Consider the following 23,752-nt stretch of genomic DNA (forward strand, 5'->3'; position numbering starts at 1 on the left):
GCAGCTTAAAAGCTAGCAGTGAGAAGTACAGCTTATGGACCCCATTTCCAGCTGCCAGCTTTTACATCACCACTCTGCCGCTCAGCAAGGTAGCAACATGGAGCTGGGAGTGTGAGCCAGGAGCTAAATATGGGAGGCTTCCTGCAAGCCCCTTTCCCAGCTTTTAAAACGACCACACCACCACTCAGCTGGGCAACAGGGTGACAAGGGGGAGCCAGGAGTCAGGCTGGAGAAAGTTTCTGCATACCTGGTTTCCAGTCCCTTCAGCTTTCAATTAGCAGCCACACCACTCCATTGGGAGCCTGGTATGCAGAGGCTTCCTTCACCTGGCTCCCACTCAGCTGACCCAGAGCAGAAACGCCCCTGCACGGCTGTAGGTCAGCCTAAAGCAGTGCTGAGTGAGGCAGGCTGGCATGTCCCAGCTGCCACTTGACAGCCTGCCCTTGTCCCAGGCAGGAGAGAAGGGAGGCTGTTAATTAAAGGGCTGTGGGGCAGGAAGCAACCCTTCATTTTTCTACTGGAAGAAATTTCTTTTGGTAGAAATGTATGTCAGTAAGCAGCCTTAGGAGAGAATAAAAGGAAATGTCCATTTTGCTATTGAAAATGATGTGTTCATTCTTAGATATGTTAAATATGGAACTTTACAAATAGCCTCCTACATTACCAGAGCCAACAAGATGTAGGGAAAATGGGCCTTCTTATTAAGAACTATTGGGCACCTTTACACATGCTCCAGGGTTGGGGGGCTATGTTAATTACAGCAGCTCTCAGGAGTCACTCTAATTAAAGCACCCATAGTGTTTTGTGTATTCAGTGTCCCACACTTCACAATAGCAGCTAGGACACTTTAACTAAAGCTCATTAACTGAACTTAAAGCACCCAGATGCACAAGGACACTGAATACATGAGACAGCAAGGCTGCTAGAATGTATTAATTAGCACATTCCAGAAGATTCAATCAATCAAGTCTAGAATTACAGTGCATCGGAGCAGGCATCCCTGCACATCTACAGGTACCCACTGTTAGCAGAACATTTCACATCAAATTCAAAACCAACACGTAAGTACATCTTGGCCAAACGCTTTGCTAAATTGATATATGGTTAATGATATCAATTAAGCAAAAGTAATTAATCATGTGTGTCACTGTAAGCCCAAAGATTTTCAGTGGGACTACTCACATGCTCAGAGTTCCTAAGTGCTTTACAGAAGTGAAGTCCCAAGCCATAAAGCACATTGCTCATGTTCTGCTAATCTAAACACATATGCCCATTTTATTTCATTTCCAGAACTTCTTTGATACTCACAATGAAATTTTAATAATTTACTTTTTTTTGTCAGGGCTAGTATTTGATCCTTCTATCTCATTTTTCTAATAGTTAAAACTAAGACTGTCAATTACTCGCAGTTATGCATGTGATTTTTGTGTTAATTTGTTTTTGAGTTAATTTCCTTAACACTCATTAATGGCTGCACACAGGTGGCCAGCAAGCAACCAGGGAGGGTCCTGGGAATAGACTCAGCAGCTAGGTGCAGGTAAGTGTATGTGGGTGGCAGGGGTTGGAGGCCTGGGTGTTGGGGACGATCTATGGTTTGTGTACATGTGTAAGGAGGGGCGGGTGTCACGCCTTCACAAATTTCCCACCCCCAACTCCCAATCATACAAAATGCCTGCAAAATTTTGCATAATTTTGAGTTTTTAGCTATGCAATTAACATTGCAATTCATTGAGACTAATTTTGTTAATTGCACAGCTAATTGTGATCAAATGTTTTAATCATTTGACGGCCCTAGTTAAAACTCATTCATAAATATTTCAATCGGAAACAGTTTTTCTACCAGAACTATATGGCAAGGCTGGAAAAATGCAGGTAAATCTTAGAGTACTTAAGAAAAAAAATAAATGCATAACAACAAAGAATTCATAGACAGCAGCAATGTTTCAATGAGTTAAAAGAAGATTCTTACTATAACATTTTTTGTCTATTTTTCTCTATAAAATCTAAAACTAAAAAAGAAAATATCAGTAAAGTTCAATATGGTGAAAAAAGGAAGATGAACATTTCAAGATTAAAAAAAAGACAAGAAAAAAAGGATTAACACACATCCAGCTTTCTAACTTATTTTCAATGTTCCCACTTTCTAACTTTTAACAAAGGCATAACAAATTGAGCCTACACAACATTTACAATTCCTTACCATATATTTAAAAAGTAATCTTCTGTGTTTTTGTTTGGCTTCATATGCACATAAATGTGTATAAATGCTGCCCACTTGTTGCAAAAGTTCACAATCTTTTTAACTTTCAACCAATAGCAGCAAAACACAACCTGATTTCATCAAGGCTAAAATTTTGAGTAATGCCTACATTTAGTCATAAACAAGTTTCTTTCTACTATACGAAATAATAGATATGCCAGAAAATAGCTGTCTAAATGATTTACCCAATATAGACAGACATCAATTTGAAAAAGTCTGACTTGCTTTAACAATCCATTACCCTTCAGACTGCTATGAATCATCACTGACTAATACTGTTCAATACAATGGGTTAAATTTGCTTTTCTACAGTTTAGTGTTTTTAGATGCTATAATACAGTTACCTGTCATTAATGATCCAGTTCAGACAAAGATTAAGAGAGCTAAGGTTCTTGCATCGTTTTACTATTTCCATCACTGTTTCATTGTCCAGTTCTGTGATATGACGTAGGTCCAGGCTGGAAAGGTTTCTTAGCTATTGAGATAAATACAATAGAGAGGAAAAAGTCTGAAATGCATTCATAAATAGCAAGTACTGACATATTCTATTATAAAAGCCTTTTCACCTTTCTAGAATCATATGCAGTACAGAAAAAGTTATGTTGGGAAGATGTAATTATACTTTTTGGGGAAAAAAAAATGGAGGGAGGGGGTTAGAATAGCAATAATAATAATAGCAATGAGACGACCAGAATTCTCCTTTAACTAGGAAAGAATTTGTTACTGAAAATGTAATACAATTAAAACAACAGAAAAACTGTTTTTAGTACTATAGGAATGTTCCAGTTCACCAGTTAAGGGCCTTTTAGTATTCCCATTACTAACTACATTTTTCCATCTTTACTACTTAAATAGATGCAAAATAGTTATCTGGGCTTTGACTTGGCTTGAAATTATATTTATTAAATTAGAGTATGTCAGAATTTTTTCTTCTTTTTTTTTTGGCGATTGTACAAGTTCAAGAAACTGAAAATGAACATTTTCAAAAACTTCCTGTGATCCTAGAATAGAAGCATGTGACTCTGACTTTTAAAATTAATCTTTGCAGGATATCTCATTGCTTGTCCACATTACAAAGCCATTACAAATGACAGTTATTTGGTTTGGAAAAAAATGGCTCTGCACATGCATAGTGATTTTTTTCTAACAAAAGACCTTCCATTTAGCATTGCAAGTTATGAATAGAAAGTGTATAATGAAAAGTAAGGCATGCATTTTTTAAATGTAGAGGGATGTACTGAATGCAAAAACTTCAATATTATCCAAAAAGCATACTTGATATATGCCATCTAATCTACATTTGAAAAGCATGTACTTTTCCTCCCCCCACAGGCAGAAAGGGGATGGTAGAGGTTCCATATTATTTCCAAAACCCAGGTAAAGGCAGCTAGGAAGCACTCAGTTTTCTAAAAGGTTGGCCATCATTTTGCTACAAGGCTTTGGGAGTTCTGTATGACAATGTTTATGTTGGCACACAACTATAAATTTTTCAGCTGCACTGAAGTCAACAGAATAGTATAGAAAAACAACGATAATAATGAAGTAGCAATATACAGAAATAAAATATAAGTATAATTTAATTCCACATATTTATCTATGGGTGTATACAGATGTTCAGGAGGTTAGAGTGAGTTAAAAGTGGTCACCTGATTTGACTTATTTCACCTACATGTGGACCTTACACGTAGATCTCTAGTTAATCTGATTGAGGTGACAAACTGTACAGAAGTTCCCCAAAGGGGATAAAGATAAATCATTATATACCTAACAATCACTTAAAACAAGGGTGCTCAATCTTTAGCCCACAGGCCAGATGTGGCCCATGGAGCTCCCCACCAGTCTGGAAAGTTGGCAGCATGGGAACAGTTCAACAATACCACTGTCAACTTCTCAAACACCAAGCCCTGAACAGCTGGTCAGAGCCTGGCTGCATCCCCACCCTGCACCAATGGATCAGAGTTAGGCCATGTCCCCTTCCCCCCTCAGGCTGGGCCATGGCTCCTCCCCCTTCACAGCTCAGTTGGGGTCTGGCCATCCCCCCTGCTCCCCTGTCGGCTGGGTTGCAGTCAGGCCATGTCCCGTTCCCCCACAGGGCCACGGCCAGCTCCTTTGCACTGGTGGAGCCACGGTGGGGCAGGCCTGCCCCCCTCCTACCAAGCCTGCTTCAGGCCCTGGATGGGGACAATCAGCTGAATCCAGCTCACAGCTGGACCAGGCACTGGATTTGAGAACCACTGGGTTAAAAATGGCAGGCCCTATCTAGCTTTAGTTCATCTGAGTGGCATACTAAAGTTAAATTGGCATGGTTAGACCAATCTAACCAGATATCTGTATTAATTCAGAGCATAGCCCCAGGACTGGGAAAGCCCAGCTGTGCCCCAGACACAAGGAGGTACCTTTCCTACCCCCTCCCCTTGCCATTGGGCTTTTTAAAGTTCCTGCCTCCCCCATCTCCAGATGGACAACCTGCATGCAGACCACCTAGCCCACTTGAGCAGATACATATCTACCTGCAGCTATAAATCGAAGTTGCAACTAAGGGTGCTTGTACATGTGACATGGGTTTAGTCCTTCAGGGTTGCATTCTACACCCCTTAAATTGAAACAGTGAGTTAATTGAAATGGTGGGATTTATTTTTCTGTCACTGTATAGACATCATTGTCCTAGCAGTCACAGGTGCTTGCTGAAGGCAGAAGCAGTGAGGGGCCTGGTCGTTCCCCTCCCCCCCCCCCCGGTGGATCCTGCCTGCTTCTCCTGTGGCTATGTGCTGCTGGCAGGCCAACTGGCTCCTGATCTGCATGGGGCCTCAGTCCTTCCCTTGACATTGGCAGTCTCCGGGCAGGCTCCTAACAGGCTGGGTGCTGCCCCAGCTCAGAGTCATGTTATCCAACTCTTCCCAAGCCCGCCAAGGCTTCCAGTGCCCTGTGCACTGTCCCCACCACCTTCTCCAACCACCATCACACCCAGATGCCCTCCTAACACTTCCCTATGCTACCCTGGGGTAAGCCAGCCTGTTTCCAGGCAGCCTCAGGTGTCTGCTGAAAACAGTAGTGAGGGGCCTGATCCTTTTGTTTTGGCAGAGCCTGCCTCCCTCTCCTGCAGCTGGGAGGTGAACTGACAGATTAATGGCTGCAACGTTCCAAGTTGCAATGTTGCAAACGTAACTACATCAGAATGTGGTTTAGTTTGTGATGCTGCAAACTCATTTAGACTCTCCCCAATATTTGCATAGGTCTAAAGTATGATGCCATTAAGCCACATAAAGGGAAATTTTCATCACATGTACATGGCAGCATTGTCACATGCACAAGTGTTCTAAGATTACAACTGAAAAGGACTAGAAATATTTTGCTACATTTTTTATTTTATTCATGCTCTCTTTTACAGCATGCACACACATACAGGAGACACAGTGAAAATACAAAGATCCGATCACTTTCTCCAGTTTTTGCGGTTCTTTATGAAGATAATACATGAATTCATTATTTTAAAGATTTATAACGTGATTGTGAAACACAAAACCAAGAAGAAAGTCAGAGGCAGAAGTAATAATCCAAACTATTTTTATTATTCACTCCTGTTTATATTTCCTCATATGTCCAGGCCTGAAATCAGAAAAGAGAAAAGAAAGGTCCAACAGTCCTATCAGCATCCCTTTTTTTCTTAGCCAGCTGCTTGTTCTATATTCAGTTCCCATTTCAGATAGAATGGAAAACTTAGGTAATAGAAAGCTCCATGAACAAAAAAGCAGAACAGATTGTGAACAAAGAAAAAAAACACACCAAAAATAAAGGGGAAAAAAATTAAAGATTTTAAAACAGAAAAATTATTATACTCATCCGAGATGGCCTCCTTGAATAATACAAATGACAGAACTTCATCCAGTAATGTTGACAGCAGTCTCATAGTATCTAATAAAGCTGAAGAAAAATTTTGGAAAGGCATCCAATTCAGTTTATGACCAATAGGATTACTGTACTTAGACTTGGATATCCACCATGCTTGACTTGAACAGCCTCACTATGGCACTCTCATCCAAGTGACTATAAAGGACTACCCAGAATGATGACAACCAGTGACTTTACATCCCTTAGTAAGTTGTTCCAATTGTCTATTTCCTTCACTGCTGAAATCATGAACATTATTTTCAAACAAGATTTATCTATGATCATATTCTAAATAAATCTAACATCAACAGAAAGTGTTAAAAAAAAAATCAAGAGTCTGGCATGGAAATCCTGAGGCTTTTAGAGTACTAAAGGCAGAGGATTTTATTTGACTACTGAGTTTCGGGACTTATGCTCAAGGCATATGCCATATGCTTAAATCATATTTTACAGCTTTTTTTAGCAACTAGAAGAGCTAGACTTTTTAACTATAATCACTCAAGTCTAGAAGCTGTAGCTTTGAGAAGAGAACTAATATTGCAAGATGTGTGATAAAATCATGAGAGTTGACAACACTGAGTCTCCCTGTGCTTGGATCTACCTGGTTAAAAAGATGTGTCCTGTGAGCAATCTTCTCTGCATACAAAAATGTAGTCATGTAGATATTTTCCAGGAGTGATCAAAATAACTTAACCTTTCCCAAGACCAATTTAATATCTCTAACCTTCTAATTACAGTAATTTTAAGGATTACTTGTAAAATATAAAGGATCACCATTTTCAATTGGAAATCTGATATTTAAATTGACTACCCTTTTACATTACAATCTTCTTGCAAATGCATAAGGAGCAGAAGGATGTACTACAAACACTTCTATGAACAGCAGGAAATATTATTACAGTATTCTAATATTATAAAAGCCTTAATCTGCCTCTCTGTCTGTCCATAATGCTTTATTTACGCTCTGATTGGCTGATGAAGAGAGTGAGAAGAAGCGTTCAGACAGGTGGCAGCATGCTGCCATGACGGTGGGGAAACAGGGGACCTCGCCCCTGCTGCCCTGCTCCCCAGAGGTGGCAGCAACAGAGTGGACAGAATGGGGGGGGGGGTGGCAAGGCCAGCAGTGCTCCCTGAAGGTGGTGACAATAGAGCACAGGGGGGTACAAGGCCACTGGAGCTAGCCACCTCTCCCCCCACCACGGTGGCGGTGGTGCAGGGGAGGGAGGGGGGTGGAGATGCTGAGGGGAGCAAGGTCACCAGCACTGGACACAGCCCACCCCTCCCCCCTTCTCTCATCACCTCCTACAGGGCCAACATGGTAGTGGTGGCAGGAGGAGTGGGCCCAATGTGGGGGAGCGTGCAGGTTGTGGTGGCGCTGGTGGGGGGAGGAGAGGAGTGGGCAAAGGTCTGACCCGGGGGGGAGGGGAGGGGAGGGGAGAGAGCCAGAGCTGGGGGAGAAGCCGGCCAGCCATGGCACTGGGGGGGAACAGAGGGCCCAGCCTAATACAACAGTGGCTGAGGGGGGGCAGGAGTAAGCCTCCTTATAGATTCATAGATGTTAGGGTCAGAAGGGACCTCAGTAGGTCATTGAGTCTGACCCCCGCCCTGGGCAGGAAAGTGCGCCGGGGTTAGACGAGGATAGGGGAGAGCATCACCTCCTTTGGAAGCCCATTCCAGATTCTGGCAACCCTTACTGTAAATAAGTTCTTTCTAATGTCCAACTTAAATCTGCTCTCTGTCAATTTGTGTCCATTGTTCCTAGTTACTCCAGGGGATGCTCTAGTAAATAGAACATCTCCTATTCCCTGCTGCCCTTGCCTGGTGAATTTATAGGCAGCCACAAGTTCACCTCTCAGTCTTCTCTTGCGAAAGCTGAAGAGATCAAGGTTCCACAGCCTCTCCTCATAGGGCCTTCCCTGCAGGCCTCTGACCATATAAGTGGCCTTCCTCTAAACCCTCTCAAGATTCTCTGCATCCCTCTTGAAGTGTGGCGCCCAAAACTGGATGCAGTACTCCAACTGAGGCCTGACCAGTGCTGCATAAAGGGGAAGCATCATCTCCCTGGACTTGTTTGTCATGCATCTGCTAATGCATGATAAAGCGTGGTTAGCCTCGATCACTTCATCACATTGATGACTCACGTTCATCTTGGAATCAACTATGACTTCAAGATCCCTTTCTCCTGATGTGCTACTGAGAAGGACATCCCCCAGCCTGTAAGTGTGTTGGTGGTTCTTTTTGCCTAGGGGCAGAACTTTGCACTTGTCTTTGTTGAACTGTATTCTAATTTGTTCTACCTACAATGAATCCATTCAGATTTCCTTTCAGCATTATTTTCCCTGCTGGGCTCCTACAAATGTGATCCTTAATGATTTTTTCCAGAGTTTTTCCAAGGATAGAGGTGAGACTAACTGGCCTATAGTTTCCTGGTTTCTCCCTTCACTCCTTCTTGAAAATAGGAACCATTTTGGCCCATCCTCCTCCTGTCAGGCCCAGGCCCACTCCTCCTCCACCCCCTCCCCCTGCTTTGGCCCTGAGCCCACTCCTCCTGTCCCCCCGCTGCTGCTGGATCAGCTCGGGCCTGTTGTTCCCCCACCGCAGGAGCCAGGCTTTTCCCCACTCTCAGGCCAAGTCCTACCCCACATTTGGCTTGCTCTTCCCCTCCCCCCGCCACTGGGGTGGGGAGGGTTAGGAGCAGGCCTGGACCGCAAGCAGCAGGAGGGAAAGGGAGAGTGGGCCGGGGAGGGCATGGGCTCCATCCCTGCCCGCTTCCTCCCCCCCCGCCGTCATTCTTGACAGGCAATTGGCTAGTAACCTCATAAATCAAAATATCAAAGATCCGGAATTATCAAAAATCCATCACTTTTTAAAACTACACTCCATCAGGGAGTAGCAATGGCTGGTCCCAGAGCAGCGGAGAGGGAAATTTGCGTACAGCAGCTGCCGCTGCCATCCACTACCCTGTGACACCTCTCCACATGGAGCCACTGCTCCAGGACCAGATGCTGCTACGCACTCTACCCTGCCTCCCCCAGAACCGGCCACTGCTCCGGTTTCAAAATCCAGAATTTTAACATTTCTGGCAGGTGCTCAGTCCTAAGCATGCTGGATTCATTAGGTTATACTGTACTAAAAAGTTAATTTTGGCATGTTCTAATATTAGACTACATCAAAAAATGTATAAGGGTCCAACTCCCTCTCCAGGACTGGGCATCTGTCTGTATGTTCTGGACCGTCATTTTTTATTAGAAATATTACACTATTATCCCTAAATTCTAAAAGGCTTTGATAGCCTTCACACATATAGAATTTCAACAAGCCTGTAAGTCTAGGGATATCCTGACCTCTCAACGCCACAACACCTAAGACTGCCATTTTATGACCCCTAACATAACAAAAAGGAATCTTTCCCTGTTTATGTGCTGTAATATGTAACATCAGTATTCAATTTGATCATTAAATCAAAATGGAAACTCTCTCAGGCAACAAATAATATTTTATGCCAGCTTCTTTCCCCTGTTGCCATCAACTCCAAAGTGGAGAAACTTTAGAATCTAACAAGATTTGGAGAAACAGCAATGAGACTTAAAGCTAAGGAGTAACTTAACATAATATACATTTATTCCTATTTTTAATAATTATACTTGCTTTTAATAATGAATATAATTTCTGCATAGGTTGCAGATATATAAAAGGAGGCATAATAGGGACCAAAGCACACACAATTATGCACATTTCTCAAGGCTCCTCTACATGTTATATCTATTGTGCAATTACCTTGTCAATTGTGCAATAAATTTAGGCTAGTTACATGTGTAAATTAACTACCACATCTTAAAAAGGTTGAAATAGCTATACATTTATTGCTCAAAAAAAGTGTAATAACTTTATAGCTGGTTTCTATCCAACTTCAATTTGGACACGTAGGTAGTCTGTGGCTGGGAGACTGCAGCTGCTGTGATCTCCTAGCTGCTGGGGAGCATAACACACCCCTGGGCCTGGGAGATAACAGCCAATGAGGTCTCCCAGTCTCATGGATAGAGGGTTACTCTAGACAGTGAATGGGAAATTGAAGCTCCTCTCATCTCTCAGCTATGGAGCACTCCCTGCATGCTCATGGCTGGGAGACTGCATCAGTGCCCCATGCCTGTGAGGACAGACAGTCCCGCAGATAACAGGGCTCTCAGTTCCCACTGCCTGTGTGGCACAGCCAGGATCAAAAGGCCCATCAGGCACAGGACTCTGGGTCCTGACTGCATGTGGTTCCTGCACCTGTGAGCCTCATCAGCAAGGCTCCCAGCTATGGGACCCTGCTTCTTGCCAATGCAGGGGGAGCTCAGGATTGGGCTCACCTACACCAGCAATAAAGTGTGGTTGGATCTAACGTGTGTTCCCACAATAGCACCTCCTGCCATAAACATGCAGCATGGTAGGAGGCACAATTGTGTGGATCACACATTATATCCAATTGTGCCTTTACCTGCACATCTACAGGGGGCCTCAGAAAAAGAACCACAGTCCATTTCTGTTAAATAAATAGTCATAGTTATCTCTAAGCATTTTTATAAATGCTGTCTAAAGTAATCTTTAGTATATGCTGGAACGAATAATTGCATTTAGGTAATACTGACACTTTAATTAAATTTACCATGCCTACATGGGAGAATAGTAATCCTATTCAGTGACTTAAGTCACCAAGGATTTGATTAAGTAAAGGCTTACAACTGAGATCAGATAAATGGTCCACTTCAGTAGTTAAACATTAAGTCAAAATATTTTTAAAAAATTGGTAACTTTGACTGTAGGCAACCTTTAGAACTGGTTTAACAGCATTTTATTCCAAAAGTTCTAATTTCCTCCGAGTCAAACTTTATAAAGAAATTAAATGTATTTATTTCCTCTGATGAAAAATAGGCACAATCAGGGACCTGGTCCCTGTTAACAGGTTAAGTGCAGGACACTTCTACAGGACAGATACAGGAGGTTAAGTGGCTACTTCAACTGCTGACATGCTCTCTGGAACCCTAACATATGGTGTTATGGCAGGGACATAGGACATTTGCCAGTACTGTATAAACTGAATGCATGCAACAATGTCCTTCCCCCTTCCAGTTCATGTGTCTTATTATACTGGGTAGCTCTAGCAGTGCTGCTCTCTGCACAGGACATGAGCACAGATTTTGTGTGCGCCCAAAAAAGGCAGTTGCTATTTATGCAATGAAAGTGCAATAACTGCTTCTGTGGTTATCTTAATCTGCTTCAACAAAATGACATTAGTCGTATTAGATAATCTCGCACATCACTGATCACTATAATACTTTTGAACTAACAGGCCCAGTTCATGTCTTGTGATACTCCATTGAAGTCTGAAATGGATTTACACTAGTCATGAATTTGGAGGATAATCTTAATAAGTGTGTCCCTTCAAATTTTGCAACCAGTGATATGTGCACCACTGGCACTTAGCCAATAAAGTGCATGTACAAACCTTCAACAAATCAGTGTAAGAACGTTTTATATTTCAGTCCAAATAAATGCACACCCAACAGCAAATCTGGAAGACCTTCTCCTTCTCCTGTTATAACTGAAAAATGGATCAATAAATTATAAGAGACTGCCACCAAGAAACAATTCTAAATAAGCAAGTATTGCAAGCTAGTTACTGCACTTCCCAGAAAAGTTCTAAATAATGCACATACTTGCCTTAGCTTTTCTGGAGAGGAACCAATGTCTGATATACCACTTTCCCCAGTAATTAAAATATCTAGATTTTTTTCACAGTACCCCACGCTGGTAACAAAAGGGGAGGGAAGAAGCCTGAGATTCACAAATAGCCATTTGTTGGTCTCAGCCCTCATACCTCCCAGGACCTTGCTTTGGTGTGATATGTGGGAGGGAGGTGGCTGGACTGACCAAATAATCATTTGTCAGTCCCAGATCCTGCATCAGTCTTCTGATCTTATTGCTGCCATGGAGCACCAAGGCAATAAATAGCTCAACATGCTTTAGGTAATACAATCTGCAAACACTCCTCACTAGAAAAGTCCCAACTTTGCTATGCTATTATAGTATTTAATATGTTTGACTGCTTGAATCTTCGGGTGCTAGCATTTTAAGTGCCGTTAACATCTCTTAGGTGTAACTTGTGGCATGGCCCTAAATCTATCATCAGTTTCCTTTAAACTATCATATCATCCTGTTTACAGTCTTCTTTTTATTCCTATTTATGATTATTTTAATAGCATAAATGAATTGCAGCCAACAGAATGTACTTGATGAAACATGTCAACAACCCCACAAATCATAAGGAACACTCTGATGCCCAATGAAACTGATTGATTCCACATGACTCAACTATCACCTATTCCAGATTACATTACCATTTTAGTTGAGTGAACGGTCTTGAAGAGAGTAGAAGATGAGACAAGAAGACCTTACTGAGCTTCTAGTACATCTCTGAGAACTAGCTTCATCTGTACCTCTTGTTTTCAAAGATATACCAAAAGGGCCATATGAATTTTCAGAAGCATAAGTGATCTAGAAGTTTATGTTCCACTTATTTTGCATAAGAGCTCAGCCCCAAAGTCACTTGCCCATTTTAGAAAATGTATCCTCTGTCATCATCTCATGAAGAGTGCCTTAGAACAACTGACCAGAGAACTCAAGGAATAGTTAACATTTAACCCTTGGAGAGATTTTTCTGTTTGTCATACAGAAAGAACTTCCTTTATTCACTTCCAATTTTTATCAAGTCACTGTTAGCCTTCTTTGCAAAGGTAAGCTGTTGACTCATATTCAGCTTACTGCCCACCAAACCCCAAGGTCCTTTTCTGTATCGCTGCTGCTTAGCCAGTCACTCTGTACTGGGTATGCATGAGATTGTTCCATCATTAGGTGCAGGACTTTACACTTGTCCTTATTGAACCTCATGCAATTTCATTGGGTCCAATCCTCCAAATTGTCTAGGCCTCGCTGAATCTTAGCTCTACCCTCCGGCATATCTGCTAGGGCTGTGCAAAACAGCACCATTTCATTTAGATTTCCATTTTAATGGGACAGTGTTTTGTTTTGAGTGTCATTTCATTTTGAAGCACTGTTCCATTTCGTTTTGTTAAAACTGTTTCGCTATTTTGATGTTTCGTCCATAGGCTATAATGGGGAAGCACAAAACTGCCTATACCTGTTGTTTCTTGGCATATTTGGATGAAAATGGCAGGGATGGTAGCCCCTTCTGAGGGCACAAAGCCTGCCAAGGTTCAAGGATATACGTGCCAAGGTTTCTGGGAAACTGCACCTCAAAGTCTTGAAAGCAAAAATTGTGTCACTTTTAAGTGTGAAGGCACAGGGAAGTGAAAACTGCATAGATGGTAGCCCCTGCTAAGGCTACAAAGCCTGCCAAGTTTCAAGGAGATAGGTACAGGGGTTTCTGGGAAACTGTACCTCAAGCTGCTGACAAGCAAAACTCATGACGTGTGACTGTATGTGTGTGTTAAGGTGCAGCTGTTTTTCCAACTCTCCCCCAGACCAGTAGGATTGGAAGGGACCACAGGGAAGGATCACAGCCACTGGCCAGCTACACTTGTCAATATCAGAGCAGTCCTTCCCCACTCTTCCCCCTCCCTCTCCTAGGTTTCTGTTTCCCTGCAAGCAAGCCCAGCTTCTAAACTCGAAACCTTTCAAAACTTTCTAAACGTTTTGCCTGCCCTCGTTTAGTCTCAAGACAGTCTCCAAGCCTTTCATTTCAGTTCAATTTCGCTGGTTCAAGCTCAAAATGAGTCAAAGCAGTGTTGAAATGAAACTCTCAGCAAAACACAGCCCTAATATCTACTACTCCCCTCAGCTTGGTGTCATCCATGAACTTGGTGAGGGTGCACTCCATCCCATCTTCCAGATTGTTGAGGAAGATATTGAACAAAATCAGCTGTTGGACCAACCCATGGGGCATTCCACTTGATACTGGCTGCAAGCTAGACATCGAGCCATTGATTAACACCCTTTGACCCCAGTGATGCATCCAGTTTCCTGAACCTTACAGTCCATTCATCCATGCTCTCCTTCCTTAGCTTGCTCACAAGAATGTTGTGGGAGAATGTAACAAAAGCCTTGCTGAAGTAAAGGTATATCATGTCCACTGCTTTCCCTACATCCAGAGAGCCAGTCATCTCATCAAGCAATCATAGTCAGGCATAACTTGTGCTTGGTGAATCTATGCCGACTGTTCCTAATTATCTTCTCCTCCAAATGCTTAGAAACAGATTCCTTGAAGACCTGCTCCATGACTTTTCCGGGGACTGAGGTGAGAATGACTGGTCTGTAGACTCTCTTTCTTCCCTTTCTTAAAGATGGGTGCTATATTTGCCCTTTTCCAATCATCCAGGGCCTCTCCTGATCACCACAAGTTTAAAAAAATAATGGCCAGCAGCTCTGCAATCACGTCAGCCAAATTCCCTCAGCACCTTTGGGTGCATCGCGTTCAGCCCCATGGACTTGTACACATCCACTTTTCTCAATAGTCCCTAACCTGTTCTTTTGCCACTGCCAGCTTCTCACCTCCTCCCCAAACTGTCCTGCCAGGTACAGTAGTCTGGGAGCTGACCTTGCCTGGGAAAACTGAGGGGAAAAGTCACTGAGTGCTTCAGCTTTTCTGTATCCTCTGCCACTAGGTTACCTCTGGATCAACACTTTTCCTGATCTTCCTCTTGCTGACACACTTATAGAAACTTTTTTTCCCTTCATGCCCCTGGCTAGTTGCAACTTTAGTTGCACTTTGGCCTTCCTGGTTTCATCCCTGCATGCCTGAGCAATGCCCTTAGTCAATTTTCCATTTCTTGTAAGTTTGCTTTCTGTGTTTTAGCTCATTGAAGAGTTCCATGTTAAGCCAAGCTTGTCTTCTGCCATACTTGCTAGTCTTATTGCACATTGGGATGGTTCATTCCTGCACCCTTGGTAAGGTTTCTTTAGGATTCAACCAGCTCTCTTGGACTCCCTTCCCCTTAGACTGGCCTCCCAAGGGATCCTGCCCATCAGTTCCCTGAGTAAATCAAAGTCTGCTTTTCTGCTGCTTTCCTTCCTTCCTTTCCTCTCTTCTACATTCCTTAGCAATTCTTCCTTGTTTGAGAGCAGCAGGTCAAGAAGAGCATGACCCTAACTGGCCTTTCCAACACTTGCACCAGGAAGTTGTCCCTAACACTCCAAAAACTTCCTGGATTGCTTGTGCACAGACCCTATCAGCAGATGTCAGGGTGAATGAAATCCCCCCATGAGAAACAGGACCTGCAATCTGGAAACTTCTACTATCTGAGGAAAGCCCATCCTCCTGGTCTGGTGGTCTACACCACAGCATCATCTTTGCTGCTCTCCCCTTTGACCCTAACCCAGAGACTTTCAAAAGGCCTATCTCCAGTTTCATACTGGAACTCTGAGCAATTATATAACTCATTAACATAAAGTACAACTCCTACTCCTCTTCTCCCCTGCACAGTGTATAACAGGAAGCATAGTACTCCAGTCATGTGAGTTAGCCCACCAAGTCTCTGTTACTCCAGTCACATCATAGTTTCATGTTGTGTGAAGACTTCCAATTCTGTGTTGCTTGTTTCCCAGGTTCTGTGCATTTGTGTACAGATATCTGAGGTAGATAGCCAACTGCCCTGCTTTCTCAGGAAGAATGAGGAAGCCTGCCCTAGGTGTTCCCCCTCCTGCTTGCACTTCCTCTGGGTCACCCAATTCTCTACTAACCTCAGGGCTTTTGCCTCCATCCCCTGGCAACCCTAGTTTAAAGCCCTCCTCATTAGGTTGATGAGCCTGACTACAAAGATGCTTTTCCCTTGCTTTGTCAGGTGGATCCCATCTCTTCCTAGCAATCCTTCTTCTTGCAACACCTTCCCATGGTCAAAGAAGCAAGAGTCATGGTATCAAAGAGAGAAAAAGCAGGAGGGAGCCTGCCTCCATAGCCTGGAGCTTAGGGCACTCCATTTGGACAAGAGAAACTTGTTTCCCATTGCCAGGTTATTTCTGGTTTTTACCCAGTGACTTTCCAATGTAAAATGCATAAACAGTCCTGGGAGAAAGAACTGGAATCCCCACCCCTTAGAAGACAGCCCTTATCACTGGGCTACAGAATCACACTCCCTCCTATTTGTTCTCCACTACCGCCAAGTTTGAGCTGAATGCTATCACTATGAATTAGGCTGATTTTAGATGCCTCTCCAGCACCAAGATGGATTGCAGCAGTTTAGGCAGGAACTAGATGTCTAAGTGATCAAACTGGATTGCTTATGGGCATGTGCAGATTCCTATATCTAAAGGTTTATCCTTCTATGTAAAGGTAATCTACCACTGTTATCCTCTAGTCACAGATTATCACTGTATGTAGATGTCAGTTGTTCTGTACTGATTTATGTAGATACCAGCTGTATGACAAATGATTGTAAGAACTGTCACAGGGATGCATGTTGTAGCCATATTGGTCTAAGGACATAGGCAGACAAAGTTCTTTAAGTTAATCTGATATCTTTTATTAGATCAACTCAAATAGCTGGAAAAATTCTTCTTAGCAAGCTTTTGGGTTTAAATACCCTTCATCAGGCTGAAGAAGTATTTGCAGCTGGTGTGTGCTCTTCTTGGATGGAATGAATATAGAGAAGCCAGAGGCTGGGCTGGTATGCATGTAAGACAGGTAGTCAGTGAAGAAGTAAATTTAGGAGTCAATGGGTGAGAGACAGGCTGTCTCTACCAAAGCCATATATTGTATTATTTCAGGACTTGATGTAAAAAATGCAGAAGGTATGCTATTCTTTTCCACATTTTTCTTCCTCTTCCCATTTTTAATCCCTAGGTGGCAACTTTCATTCAGAAATGAAGAATACTTAATTCACTCTAGTTTAATGTCTTTCAGGAACTAAGGCCACTTTAAGTCTGAATAAATGTATTCATGAAGAGGATTACTCTTTAACTCCACACCTATAATTTGGCCTAACTTTCCCGAGTGCCCCTGTGCGTGCAACTGATACCTATGACTTACAGCCTTTCTAAACCACTGCTTGTTTACATAAGAGAAAAATAACAACTGGTTAAAAAGTTTTAAATCATATGTATTCTTAACTTAAAACTTGAGGTCATTGACATCCCAGTGTTTTTGAAAAGCCAGACACATTAATCTTTAGTAATTACTACATTGAATAACCCCTGAACAGATACAGTGATTAACTTCAATTACATTACTTGTGTATCGATGTCATTAAATAATAATAGTCAGAAAGTTGAGTAAGTCTGGGACAGATTGTTTTCCAGCAACATACTTTAATATTGCAGACATCTACAGGTGTTATTTTGCTACATCTTTAAAAGTCAAATCCTGCAAGATGTTAAGCTCTTTTAATTCCCACTGATTGTAATAAATAAGTATGTTTAAAACCACTGGGAAGTACAGTGAATATTTCATTTTAACAACTGATGTAAAAGTCAGAACCAAGCAAACTTTATCTCAAAATGTTTTAAATAAAACTTAAAAGCCATATGCTAGAAGATGACTATTGAAGAATTACGCTTATTAAGGCAATAAACTTGTTCAGTATATTGTTTTAACTATAAGAAACTTTGAATTGAAGTAAAAAAATAAGGATATTTGTATTCAAACTGTTTCTCTAGAAAATCTGGTTGAAAATATACATCCATTTAATATTTTTTAAATTCCATTGTGCATGCACTTTAAAGCTGAATCACATTAATAATGATATTGACTTGAGAAGTGATTTGAGATTCTTTGGTAAAAAACACTGTACAATAATTATATATCATTATTTACAGTTACTCTAAAAAGACAGCTTAGCTCATATAATGCCCTGAAAAAAAATTATGGAAGGGTAACTAAACTAAAATCTCAAATATTTTGAACTAGGACAGGTACCTCCTTTATGCATTTTTCAAAGTGTAATTAGCTATAGTTAGGAAACATGATAAAGATACTCATCCTACCAGAAGCTAACAAAAGCTTCTAAACAAGTTTTATACAAAGGCTGAAATTCCATAGGAATTGATGTTCAAATTTCCTAAACAGCTTTCCAAATCTAAGGTTAGTTGTCTGATGGCACCAATTTTTAAGCATCTTTTCAAATCTTCCCTACTGAAATTAATCATGGATTATTCCCTAAAAAGTCTTTATTTCTCCCTGCAATGTAACTCCCTTTCATCTACTTTCTACATTTCCTGTCATAATCTAACCTCATTTAGTGCTCCTACATGAGATACACCCCTTTAACACACAAAGAACCTCCTCCTCCCTGGCAACGCAGACCTTGTCCTTCTACTTCCTCACAGTTGCACCATAAAATTAACCTTGCCTAGGTCTCATAGAAAATTCTGCATCACGATAAGGAACAGAAAGTGCTAATCATGTCTTCTAGTTTTTTCCTCCTAGAAGGCAGAATATTTGTACCTATCAGATTAGCTCTGTCTTTCAATTAAATAAAGGTTATTTTAGTAAGAGAATTGCTTCAGATGTAAACATAACATGGTTAACATTTTCGCTCTCCAATAGGCACAATATGAATAAATAAATATCATGACTGATTTTGTCTAATTCTTTTAAAACAGTAATAGAACATCAAGTTAGGAGGCTGTGATCAAACTACTTCGTGACAAAGTAAAATGTAGGTAGTATCTGCTACCTCCATGTAGAAGGTCCTACAGAATCAATCTAGCCACATCTAGATTTTTTACACAAATCTGCTGGGGCAATGCCGCCTCCTATTAGTAAGTAATGAGCACCATACTTTTGTACTATTAACTGAGCCATGACTGACTTCACACTGGCCACCAACTCTGCTACAACTATGACTGAATTAGATCTGACATAGCCCTAAGGTAACAAGACTGTGTAAGAGCAGGAAAGAGTGAAGATAACCTTGTTCTGAAAAAGTTTCCTTAGATAAAGCTAACCTCGTGTGTTGGTGATATAAAAAAATAAAATAGAAACTTTCTGTAACAATGGTCCAGGAAAAATTAACACCTACAGATTATTTAAATGATAGCACGATACACTTCATCCTGACAGGCCTTGAGGGAAGTAAAATGATAAGCTTGCTAAGGTAGAACTCCTATACTCTCCAAAGAAGTACCCTCCACATGAACACACACATAGAAAAAAAATGTTGGCTCTATGAAGGAAAGATATTAGAAAGAAGGTTAACCAGTACAAGTTGAAACTGACTGTCACTCTTCTAAAAAGTCCCTCTACCGAAATATATCAGTTAAAGAGCTGGTAAGCAGTCACCATGGACACTGAGAAGAGGTGAAAGTGAGTTAAGATATTGGGTCCAAGCATTATACCTCAAAAAAAACAGTTAATCAAGTTAGCTCATTTCTGTTAAAAGTAAATTTTCCATTGCTTAATTGATTTTCAAAAGACAGAGACTAAAATTTTCTCAAGAAACGAAGAAAAAAGTACTCCTATCACTGCATTAAATGCATTGTTTTTTTGTTTGGTTTTTTTTTGGTCAATTTCACACTATTTGGGAACAGGAATAAATTACATAAAACATACAGAGTCTCTCCTCCCACCTCCAAGCATATAATAATAGCCAGATCTTACACAGGACTTTTCATGTGTCAGACTCAAAGCATATTACAAGGGAGCTTGGTATCATCTTCCATTTTACAGACAGCAAAACAGAGGCACAGAAGTGGCTTAACCAAGGATGTGGGTTCATTCAACAGAACCAGGAACTGAATCTAGGTTCCTTTGGACCATAGGATAAGCACTAACCATGAGGCTTTTACACAAGGACTCCTGTTAAAGCTACTATAAAACAAACTGTAAGAGGAAATGTTTTATAATATTCAGTGCAAGAGACTGAGAAACAGGAAAATGGGAGTCCATCCCAGCCTCTGATTCTATGCTGCTGTGTGACCCTGAAAAATCCTCTTAACCACTCTGTCTCACTTGAGGCTTTAATAAAATATGAATCCTAATATTTTCCCATGCTCTCTGGGTATATATCCAATGTCTCAGATAGAACTGCAAACTATCGTCAGTCATAGAAAACTTTATATGGCAAAGAATCTTCAGGAAATATTACCCAAAAAATTCAGCCTGGAAAAGACAGAGATACTAGGTAAAATTGTTTGATTAAAAAAAAATGAGTTAAGGAAATAAAAATAAGAGCTAACCCTGGCTCTTTAGGTATCAGGGCTCACCCCCGTAGTAATTTTGGTTATTTTCATAGCCTCCTGAAAAAAGCCAGCAAAAATTTCCTTTAACCTTCAAAACCTTTATCAGCTTCTTCAATAGATGGTGCATTAAGTACAGTACAAAGGCTTCAGTAAGCAGTAGCATTCTTTCCATAGCCATTACTCTGTTTCACATGCTACCAAATATTTTTCTTCAAGTGCTAGATAATGAAACCAGTCAAATTATGGGCATGCATATAAAACAAGCTGCAACAGCAATTATCTTTAAAAGAGGAATGTTAAAAAAATGATAGAAAGGAATATAGCAAGTGGGCCAAAAAACAAAAGAAAAAAGTCTTCATGATTAAATAAAAAGGACTTTTAGGAAATTTTGGGGCAAGAAATAAATTTTCCTATTGATGGCTAGAAAATGGTATTTAGAGGTTTTCTTTTGGGAACTGGCTTGTAGGTAAAGCAGATATGCATTAGAACAATGGTCTGGGACGATGGCAAGGGTTAAACTGATTTCTAAAAGCCTGTTTCTGAAAATTTCCTCAAGGCCCACTGTGTCTGACAGCCAAGCAGCAAACAAACACACAGGCTGAGAAACTGAAGACATGTACCATACTGTTCCACAGCATGAAATAAGGTGGCATCAGGTCATAGTACTCAGCTGCAGAGCCCTTGGGATTTCAGGTTTTGAGGAAAAGATGAAATTAGGAGAAGACCGGGAAAGTCCAAATGGGGATGTGTGCATGTGATGGGTTTGTGAAACAAGGGAATATGCTGACGGGACAGAACATGGACATTATGACTACCACTAGAAGACTAATCAGCAATGCCCAAAGATGAAGAGTCATCAGGAGAAGAAAAGACACAAAAGGAAGGATTTCAGAACAGCAAAGGGTTCCTGTGAGGGGAACCCAAGCCACCATGGACAGAGGGCATACCACCAGCCCGTCACACCTACCCCTGTAGGGGAGGGGTGAACCTTGGCCTCCGACCTCCAGGCTGCCGACATCTGACATTCAAAAGAGAACGTCAGAGTGAAGCTTGCGTACTGGCCAAATGCACCTTGAACCCTGATACTGGTGGATATATAAAATCGTTTGCATTATTCTTATCTGCTATCAATAAAACTGTATCAATAAAATTCACCTATTATCTAATGGAAAAGTCGTGGTCAGTCTGAAGGATTTGGGTCTACTTGGAACAAGGTTTCTAGGTCATAAATCCAGTGTCAACACCTATCAGTATGAAATATCATATGCCTTAGGGAAGTCAATTTTTAAGCATCTGGAGGAGGAAAAGTTTCATAGATTTCATAGACATAAGGGCTGGAAGGAACCTCATGAGATCATCAGGTCCAGCCCCCTGCCCAAAGGGCAGGAAGTCAGCTTGGGTCAGTTTATCACAAGCAGCCAGCATGGATTTGTTTAAGAACATATCATGCCAAGCCCACTTGATCCTTGACAAAGTAATTACAAAATAACTAGTTGGTGTAGGAAAGGGGACACAGTGAACAGAATGTACTTGAACTTTAGTAAGGCATTTTAAAAAGTCCCAAATGCCCTCATAAGGAAACTGGAGAAATGTGGGCTACATAACATTACAAGGTGGAGTCATAGTTGCCTCACTCATCACAAGCAAATAGTAATTATTTACTATGAATAATGAAAAGGGCTTATGAATGGACGGATATGGAGGTACAGTTCTATTGGTCCCCTAAGCTCAGTGGGGGGCCCTGAAAACTTAGATCATCTCCTATTTTCTGTTTCCAAAATGGGAGGTGGTAGCTTCTTAGCAGAAAGCAATCAGCCCCCAAATTGCTTTTGTAGGCCTTGAATGTTAAAATAACAGGAGTTCTGGGTGGGTTTCATAGGGACCAGTCCCAGGCACAATGCTATTTAACATGTCTATTAATCATTTAACTGCTTCCTGACCAAATTTTCAGATGATAGAAACTGGGAAGAATTGAAATACATTGGAGGATAGGAATAGAATCCAGAAGGATCCTAATAGATTGGAGAGTTGGGCTTGAGACAATAGGATGAAGTTCAACACAGATAAATGCAGGGTGCTACACCTAGATTGGAATCATCAATAGCACAAGTACAGAATGAAAAATAATGGACTCAGTGGCAGCATAGTCGAGCTGGATCTTGTGTTTTTTGTAAACCACAGATTCAACAATCTGATGCAGCTGTTTAAAACACATAGGTACACAAATGTAATCAACCTTTATTACTTTACTTATCAACAGGAGTATTGAGTATAACACAAAAATTTGTGCCACTCTAGATGAGTCCTAACCAGCACTAAGTAGAGTAGTGCATACAGTTCTGGACTCAATTTTAAGAAGGATGTGGAGAAGGTGGTCCAAATATAGGTGACAAAAATGATAAAGGGGTTGGAATGCAAACTGTACTGGGAAAGGTTGAGAGAACCGGGCACATTTAGCTTGTAGAAAAGGCAATTAAGGGGGGAAAGGGAGGTGCGGGAAGGTGAATGGAATATGATTGCAACCTTCAAACATCCTAAAGGCTGTTATAACAGTAAGACTGTGGAACAGACTGCCCAGAGAAGTTGTGGTATCTCTAGAGGTTATCAAGAAGAGGATGGATAAATATTGGACAGAGATGATTTAGGAGTAGCATTCCTGTATCTGTGCAGCAGGTTGACCCAATGGCCCTTGAGTTTCCTTCTAACCCTATAATTCTATTGCAAAATTATAACCCCTACCACAAAAAAACCAGTCTTCCCACCCCTTATATTTTATGTAACCAGATAACAAGTGTTGAGTTATTACCTGATAACCCAGGAAGCAGTCACTATTTGTTATGAATAACAATAAAACCAAAACTATCTTTCAAAGGCAGCTTTATATTTATCTTTCGAAGGCAGTTTTATATTTGGTAACCAGTTATTATATTTCAATATCGTTCATTTAATTATGGAGTCAGTATATAAATGTATATCTGGAATCAGGTGCATCAGTTCCCACAAATTAGATAAAAATGTTCCCATCTATATGCAGAACAAGAAATATTAAACGATTCTTTCTGATAGTATCTTGGTGCACTCTGTTAAATTTTATCTATTCTTATGCAATAATAGTCTTCCTTATGTAGTAGATAAGAACTGCCATTTACTAAGTCAGATTATAGGTCACTGAAACATAGAAAATTAGGTCTGGAAGGGACCTCAGGAGGTCATCTCATCCAACTCCTTGCCCACAGCAGGACCATCCCCAACTAGATCTTCCCAGCCCAGGCTTTGTCTACCTGGGTCTTAAAAAACCTCCAAGGATAGAGAGTTCACAACCTCTCCAGGTAACCTGTTCCAGTGCTTTACTACCCTCCTCCTCCATGACAAAGGTTTTCCTTATATCTAACCTAAACTTCCCATGCTGCAACTTGGAACCATTGCCCCTTG

General features: G+C 41.1%; 1 protein-coding gene across 1 annotated transcript in view; it reads right to left on the minus strand.

Annotated features, from left to right (window-relative positions):
• FBXL17 (F-box and leucine rich repeat protein 17) overlaps positions 1–23,752 on the minus strand; it is a gene marked incomplete at its 5' end in the record, with an annotated part of 503,150 nt that overhangs the window by 311,667 nt on the left and 167,731 nt on the right. The window contains one exon of the mRNA XM_019531720.1: positions 2,605–2,735. Within this exon, the coding sequence (XP_019387265.1) occupies positions 2,605–2,735 (131 nt within the window). The remainder of the gene's footprint in view (positions 1–2,604; positions 2,736–23,752) is intronic.

The sequence above is a fragment of the Crocodylus porosus genome, unplaced genomic scaffold (genome assembly GCF_001723895.1).
Source record: "Crocodylus porosus isolate Cpor-Errol unplaced genomic scaffold, CroPor_comp1, whole genome shotgun sequence".
NCBI lineage: Eukaryota > Metazoa > Chordata > Crocodylia > Crocodylidae > Crocodylus > Crocodylus porosus.